The sequence below is a fragment of the Telmatherina bonti genome (genome assembly GCF_933228915.1).
Source record: "Telmatherina bonti genome assembly, chromosome: 11".
Classification (NCBI taxonomy): domain Eukaryota; kingdom Metazoa; phylum Chordata; class Actinopteri; order Atheriniformes; family Telmatherinidae; genus Telmatherina; species Telmatherina bonti.
Genome location: NC_136629.1, coordinates 104,287 through 112,500, shown reverse-complemented (window position 1 = coordinate 112,500; position 8,214 = coordinate 104,287). Strand labels below are relative to the sequence as shown.

General features: G+C 48.8%; 1 protein-coding gene across 1 annotated transcript in view; it reads right to left on the bottom strand.

The window, feature by feature from the left end:
• Positions 1–7,929, bottom strand: part of shld2 (shieldin complex subunit 2) — a gene marked incomplete at both ends in the record, with an annotated part of 14,169 nt that extends 6,240 nt beyond the window's left edge. Inside the window, 5 exons of the mRNA XM_079249359.1 lie at positions 1–424; positions 2,066–2,221; positions 7,172–7,193; positions 7,273–7,365; positions 7,855–7,929. The exon at positions 1–424 is cut by the window's left edge and continues 376 nt beyond it. Coding sequence (XP_079105485.1) covers positions 1–424; positions 2,066–2,221; positions 7,172–7,193; positions 7,273–7,365; positions 7,855–7,929 — 770 coding nt within the window. The remainder of the gene's footprint in view (positions 425–2,065; positions 2,222–7,171; positions 7,194–7,272; positions 7,366–7,854) is intronic.
• Positions 7,930–8,214: the final 285 nt, after the last annotated feature.

The following is an 8,214-nucleotide window of genomic DNA, read 5'->3' as shown; positions in this document are numbered from 1 at the left end:
GTATGTTCGGGCAGGGTTTTCTCCAGGCTGGCTGCTGACTGGATGCCATGCCTGCCTCTCAGGATCAAGGCCTGGCTGAGAGTCCAGGTGCTCAGGTAGTCAGTCTGAGCCGACAGAGGAGGAACGGCAGGTAACGGCTGCTGTTTGGATCCACTTCCAGGCTCAGGTTCTTGTTCTGGTTGAGCGGCAGGGAAACAGCAGTCCAGATACTCATGAACTGAAGCTGAACATGGATCTTCTCCATCAGCACCAGACTTTTCCTCTCTGCTCACTTCTGTCTTTTCAGGAGTTAGCAGATTATCTTCCATCCAATACGCTCCAGAGTTGGTGGGAGCTTCCTGGAAAGGTAAACTTTTCTCAGATGGATCTGCCTCCTCACGCTCACCATCCCCTCGGGACAATCCGGCCTCATCTCCAGGTTGACCTGAAAAGAAGGAAAATACCTTCACCAATGTGTTTTGGTTCTTGCTGATGTTCAGATGAAAACACAGGTAGAGGTCCCGGGGCCCAGAGAGTCAGGGGGCCCCAGAGCTGGACCTAACCGAAACAGCACAACAAGACAAGGGCAGACTGTAAGACCCTGAAGAAAACAGGAGGGAGACTTGTGTAGGGACAAGTCCATGTCAACACCCAGCAACTCCTGCGTTTTCCGTTGCCCACAGCCGACAGATCTGTGCGTCTGTCAGCGACATTGCTGCTGTAAGCCCCGCCTCCAAGTCCTTTAATGCTCGACGTAGAAGAGAGGCGGCGAGACACCTCTGTCCATCTCCTGTGTTGTTTGGTCAGTTTCTGTGCACCTTGTGGATCTGTTTCTTGATGCAGCAACTGCAGTAATACCACCGACGCGCCGGGGGCAGTGTTGAGGAGTACAGCTAACATGCAACCAGCGAAGGAGGAGATCAGGATGAGCAGGTGAAGAACAGCAGCATGACGAATGGGAACATAAGATAAAGAAAGATAAGGATGATGGCAGGAGCTTCTGAAGAAAGGCTGTGTGAGGCATGTTGATGCAAAAGGAGTTTTTGTTCAGTAAAGATGAAAAAAGACCAGAATAACTTTAACATGTTTGAAAAATAGAATTAGACTGATAGAAAATAGAAAAGAAAAGAAGAAAACTGGAGAGAAACAGTGTCATGGCGGCAGTGGCAAGATTCTCGGCGTCCACCCTCCATGAACTCATGTTAACATCAGCGGCTGAGCTACCTATCTCCCCTCTAGGAAATAAAACTTCTTTTTATTGGGAGAGGTCTCCAGATGGCCAAGGCAAACCGTTGTTAGCGTAGAGCTGACAGCTGGGATGTGGACTTATTCAGCCTTTTATAGATATTCTAATGATTCCAACTGGAGCCTGGAGGGTTTCAATAAACAGTCGCATAAAGAATTATTAGACCACCCTTATTTCCCAAAATGTCATGTCCGTTTCTGATGCCTGGTACAATGAAAGGTTCAGATTGTTTTTAACAAGGGTGGTGGAGTAAGTTTTCCATGATGGAGGTTCACAGCTTCTGTGCAACTGCAGACAATCAAAAAGGATAAATATATTTTTAGAAGTATGAGAGGATGGTTTATCCCAGAGTTTGTCATTTTACTTGTTGATGCTCATATTTTCCTTTAAATTCTCATTAAGCTGATGAATTTTATGGATTTCTTTGTGACCAATATTTCTTCTATGATGATGATGATGATGATGATGATGGTGATGATTGTGCTGAAGTGCAAACTGCTTGGAAAATATAGGTGTAAAATAAAATGCAAGGAGACATCTTCAACTCATGAAATACCGGAATGATCACATAAAATAATCCTGAATTCTTTTAACGGCAGAAACTAGACAAACCCTCATTAATCTGACCCTTCAGATCATTTTTCATGACAACGTCTGCATGTTCAGGTTTCTATCCAGTCACATGAGTATGCAAACAAAGTGTGAGACATGTTTATGTCCTTATCACTGCCAAAAATAAACCTACACCCTGGAGGAAGGAAAAGAGAAACCATGTCATCTAAACAACAGAATCTGTGTAAGTCTGGCTTTCTAGAGGGTGATGACCCCTAAACACCCCACCTGCTGCAGGTCTGAGCCGCCCCTCCTCCCAGGTGAGCTCCAGATGTCTCCAGCAGGCTGGCGGATAATCCTCTCCTTCTACGCAGGCTTCAGCTTCCGAGGACGGGGGAGGAGCTCCCAGAAAGACATGGATTTTTGGCTGCTCACCCATGACGTCTGACGAGCAGAAAAACAGATGCTATTCGAGTTCTATTCTATTCTGATCTCAAGTCATCAGCAGACGCTTTATCCCAACTTACACCTGAAAATGAGAACACAAGCAAGAAGTGAAACAGTAGAGGACATCATAGATAAGTGTTTGTCAGACTGGTGGGAGTCCAGTAGAGGACATCATAGATAAGTGCTGGTCAGACTGGTGGGAGTCCAGTAGAGGACATCATAGATAAGTGCTGGTCAGACTGGTGGGAGTCCAGTACAGGACATCATAGATAAGTGCTGGTCAGACCGGTGGGAGTCCAGTAGAGGACATCATAGATAAGTGCTGGTCAGACTGGTGGGAGTCCAGTAGAGGACATCATAGATAAGTGCTGGTCAGACTGGTGGGAGTCCAGTAGAGGACATCATAGATAAGTGCTGGTCAGACTGGTGAGAGTCCAGTAGAGGACATCATAGATAAGTGCTGGTCAGACTGGTGAGAGTCCAGTAGAGGACATCATAGATAAGTGTTGGTCAGACTGGTGAGAGTCCAGTAGAGGACATCATAGATAAATGCTGGTCAGACTGGTGGGAGTCCAGTAGAGGACATCATAGATAAGTGTTGGTCAGACTGGTGGGAGTCCAGTAGAGGACATCATAGATAAGTGCTGGTCAGACTGGTGGGAGTCCAGTAGAGGACATCATAGATAAGTGTTGGTCAGACTGGTGGGAGTCCAGTAGAGGACATCATAGATAAGTGTTGGTCAGACTGGTGAGAGTCCAGTAGAGGACATCATAGATAAGTGTTGGTCAGACTGGTGGGAGTCCAGTAGAGGACATCATAGATAAGTGCTGGTCAGACTGGTGAGAGTCCAGTAGAGGACATCATAGATAAGTGCTGGTCAGACTGGTGAGAGTCCAGTAGAGGACATCATAGATAAGTGCTGGTCAGACTGGTGGGAGTCCAGTAGAGGACATCATAGATAAGTGCTGGTCAGACTGGTGGGAGTCCAGTAGAGGACATCATAGATAAGTGCTGGTCAGACTGGTGGGAGTCCAGTAGAGGACATCATAGATAAGTGTTGGTCAGACTGGTGAGAGTCCAGTAGAGGACATCATAGATAAGTGCTGGTCAGACTGGTGAGAGTCCAGTAGAGGACATCATAGATAAGTGCTGGTCAGACTGGTGAGAGTCCAGTAGAGGACATCATAGATAAGTGTTGGTCAGACTGGTGGGAGTCCAGTAGAGGACATCATAGATAAGTGCTGGTCAGACTGGTGAGAGTCCAGTAGAGGACATCATAGATAAGTGCTGGTCAGACTGGTGGGAGTCCAGTAGAGGACATCATAGATAAGTGTTGGTCAGACTGGTGAGAGTCCAGTAGAGGACATCATAGATAAGTGTTGGTCAGACTGGTGGGAGTCCAGTAGAGGACATCATAGATAAGTGTTGGTCAGACTGGTGGGAGTCCAGTAGAGGACATCATAGATAAGTGTTGGTCAGACTGGTGAGAGTCCAGTAGAGGACATCATAGATAAGTGCTGGTCAGACTGGTGGGAGTCCAGTAGAGGACATCATAGATAAGTGCTGGTCAGACTGGTGAGAGTCCAGTAGAGGACATCATAGATAAGTGTTGGTCAGACTGGTGAGAGTCCAGTAGAGGACATCATAGATAAGTGTTGGTCAGACTGGTGAGAGTCCAGTAGAGGACATCATAGATAAGTGTTGGTCAGACTGGTGGGAGTCCAGTAGAGGACATCATAGATAAGTGTTGGTCAGACTGGTGGGAGTCCAGTAGAGGACATCATAGATAAGTGCTGGTCAGACTGGTGGGAGTCCAGTAGAGGACATCATAGATAAGTGCTGGTCAGACTGGTGGGAGTCCAGTAGAGGACATCATAGATAAGTGCTGGTCAGACTGGTGAGAGTCCAGTAGAGGACATCATAGATAAGTGCTGGTCAGACTGGTGGGAGTCCAGTAGAGGACATCATAGATAAGTGTTGGTCAGACTGGTGGGAGTCCAGTAGAGGACATCATAGATAAGTGTTGGTCAGACTGGTGAGAGTCCAGTAGAGGACATCATAGATAAGTGTTGGTCAGACTGGTGAGAGTCCAGTAGAGGACATCATAGATAAGTGCTGGTCAGACTGGTGGGAGTCCAGTAGAGGACATCATAGATAAGTGTTGGTCAGACTGGTGGGAGTCCAGTAGAGGACATCATAGATAAGTGTTGGTCAGACTGGTGGGAGTCCAGTAGAGGACATCATAGATAAGTGTTGGTCAGACTGGTGGGAGTCCAGTATAGGACATCATAGATAAGTGCTGGTCAGACTGGTGGGAGTCCAGTAGAGGACATCATAGATAAGTGCTGGTCAGACTGGTGAGAGTCCAGTAGAGGACATCATAGATAAGTGCTGGTCAGACTGGTGAGAGTCCAGTAGAGGACATCATAGATAAGTGCTGGTCAGACTGGTGGGAGTCCAGTAGAGGACATCATAGATAAGTGTTGGTCAGACTGGTGGGAGTCCAGTAGAGGACATCATAGATAAGTGTTGGTCAGACTGGTGGGAGTCCAGTAGAGGACATCATAGATAAGTGTTGGTCAGACTGGTGGGAGTCCAGTAGAGGACATCATAGATAAGTGCTGGTCAGACTGGTGGGAGTCCAGTAGAGGACATCATAGATAAGTGCTGGTCAGACTGGTGGGAGTCCAGTAGAGGACATCATAGATAAGTGTTGGTCAGACTGGTGGGAGTCCAGTAGAGGACATCATAGATAAGTGCTGGTCAGACTGGTGGGAGTCCAGTAGAGGACATCATAGATAAGTGCTGGTCAGACTGGTGGGAGTCCAGTAGAGGACATCATAGATAAGTGCTGGTCAGACTGGTGGGAGTCCAGTAGAGGACATCATAGATAAGTGCTGGTCAGACTGGTGGGAGTCCAGTAGAGGACATCATAGATAAGTGTTGGTCAGACTGGTGGGAGTCCAGTAGAGGACATCATAGATAAGTGCTGGTCAGACTGGTGGGAGTCCAGTAGAGGACATCATAGATAAGTGCTGGTCAGACTGGTGGGAGTCCAGTAGAGGACATCATAGATAAGTGCTGGTCAGACTGGTGAGAGTCCAGTAGAGGACATCATAGATAAGTGCTGGTCAGACTGGTGAGAGTCCAGTAGAGGACATCATAGATAAGTGCTGGTCAGACTGGTGGGAGTCCAGTAGAGGACATCATAGATAAGTGCTGGTCAGACTGGTGGGAGTCCAGTAGAGGACATCATAGATAAGTGCTGGTCAGACTGGTGAGAGTCCAGTAGAGGACATCATAGATAAGTGCTGGTCAGACTGGTGGGAGTCCAGTAGAGGACATCATAGATAAGTGTTGGTCAGACTGGTGGGAGTCCAGTAGAGGACATCATAGATAAGTGCTGGTCAGACTGGTGGGAGTCCAGTAGAGGACATCATAGATAAGTGTTGGTCAGACTGGTGGGAGTCCAGTAGAGGACATCATAGATAAGTGCTGGTCAGACTGGTGGGAGTCCAGTAGAGGACATCATAGATAAGTGCTGGTCAGACTGGTGGGAGTCCAGTAGAGGACATCATAGATAAGTGCTGGTCAGACTGGTGGGAGTCCAGTAGAGGACATCATAGATAAGTGCTGGTCAGACTGGTGGGAGTCCAGTAGAGGACATCATAGATAAGTGTTGGTCAGACTGGTGGGAGTCCAGTAGAGGACATCATAGATAAGTGTTGGTCAGACTGGTGAGAGTCCAGTAGAGGACATCATAGATAAGTGTTGGTCAGACTGGTGGGAGTCCAGTAGAGGACATCATAGATAAGTGCTGGTCAGACTGGTGAGAGTCCAGTTAGAAGCAGCTGTTACCATGTAGAGCTACAGGCAGATTTGTTTTTCCTTTGTTCCCTCTGATAGTCCCTTTGTTAAAAGACAGGAACAACTACAAGTGCCTCTGTTCAGGTGAATAAGAACAATAAGATGACGAATAAAACATGCTTGCATTTCAACAGTCCTTCGCACCACCTTCACTGTTTGGGCTTAATAAATCCCACATCATCGTCTTGGCCGCAGTTTGTTCAGAGCTGGTTTGTTGTGAAGAACTGGGCAAAGAAGGAGATCTCGTATACAGGCGGCTGAAATGAGTTTCCTCCGCAGGGTGGCCGGGCTCTCCCTTAGAGATAGGGTGAGGAGCTCGGTCATCCGGGAGGAGAACAGAGTAGAGCCGCTGCTCCTCCGCATCGAGAGGAACCAGTTGAGGTGGCTCGGGCATCTGGTCAGGATGCCTCCTGGACCTCCCTGGTGAGGTGTTCCAGGCACGTCCCTCTGGGAGGAGATCCCGGGGAAGACCCAGGACACGCTGGAGGGATTATATCTCTCGGCTGGCCTGGGAATGCCTCGGGATCCCCCCCCGCAGAGTTGGCAAATGTGGCTGGAGAGAGGGAAGTCTGGGCTTCCCTGCTTAGGCTGCTGCCCCCGCGACCCGACCCCAGATAAGCAGCAGAAGATGGATGGATGGATGGATGGATGGTATTTCCACCACATTACACCTGTAGGAAGTGGTAGTTCAAAGTAATATTTAAAAAGATAATCAGGACAACTTTCTAGTACTGAGTTAATGAGAATGTCCCGTTCCACCACATCACTACGATGTCATGGTTTGGATTTTTGTGTCTTTGTGTAGGTTTCCCTGTTTAGTTCCCTTGTGTCTTGTTTCCTGTTTTGCCTGCTGTTCATTAGCTCACCTGGTTTCATTTAGTTAAGTCATTCCACCCTGTGTTTTGTTCTGTGTATGTATACTACTTTGTTTCTCTTCAGTACTGGTTCATTGTGTTTGTTGTTGTCCCTGCTTGAGTTTAGCCTTCCGGTTTTCCATTTAGCTTATTAAAACTTGATTCTGATCTTGATTCTGCATCCCTGCTTCCTTCTCTGCATTTGGCTCCACACCTCCACCTCACCTTGACAGAACAAACCAGCCATCTATGGACCCAGCGTATATGGACGTAAGGACATTTCACCTTAGTGCATCTCGCTTCTAGGAATTAGATCGGCTCCCAACCCCGTCCATGTACAGCTGGCAGCAGCCAGGAGGTTTGTGGCTGTCGTAAATTCCTTCTCCTGTTGTCTGGATCAGCATGGAATGGCCGAGCTGCTGACAAAGGCCAGGGAGGATGTTGAGACCCTATTATGGATCCACCAATCATCCAGACCTAATTCCATCCTAGTCCCTAGTGTCTATATTCAGCCCTCTGTTCTTAACCTCCAATCTCAACTCTTGTGCCGCTACTAGCCCTGTGTCTTGAGAGGTCACCCTGGTTCCTTACAGTCCATGTCTGGTGTGTCACCCCAGTCTCCATGGTGCACATCTCCAGTGTCCATGCCAGGCACGGACCCAGCAGAGATAATCTCACTCTTATCGTTTTGGGAGGCAGCCAAGAACCTCCCGACCAGTGAAGAGCCTGACCCTGTGCCTTCCAGCTACCCCGCTTTGTGTGCCGAAAGCAAAAACCACCAGTGAGCATTACGTCCAGTGAACTGATGGGAATGCTACTTGGGCTGGATGATGAACCACAGCCAGTGGAGAGGGAAGTCCAGCCTTCATCCATGATAACCAGACTGGCTTTCAAGCAGGTGGCTCCACGGTCCATATCTTGGGCATCGCCACCAGCTCAATGGCGCGTGTCATGGGTCTCATTGCCAACTCCACGGTTAACATCATGGGTGTCATTGCCAGCCCCTCAGCCCACACCTCCAATGTCATCATCAGCCTGCTCCCGTCGTCTCGGCCTTAGGGCCGTCCTCCACAGCCGAGCCTGCTCCCGTCGTCTCGGCCTTAGGGCCGTCCTCCACAGCCGAGCCTGCTCCCGTCGCCTCGGCCTTAGGGCCGTCCTCCACAGCCGAGCCTGCTCCCGTCGCCTCGGCCTTAGGGCCGTCCTCCACAGCCGAGCCTGCTCCCGTCGTCTCGGCCTTAGGGCCGTCCTCCACAGCCGAGCCTGCTCCC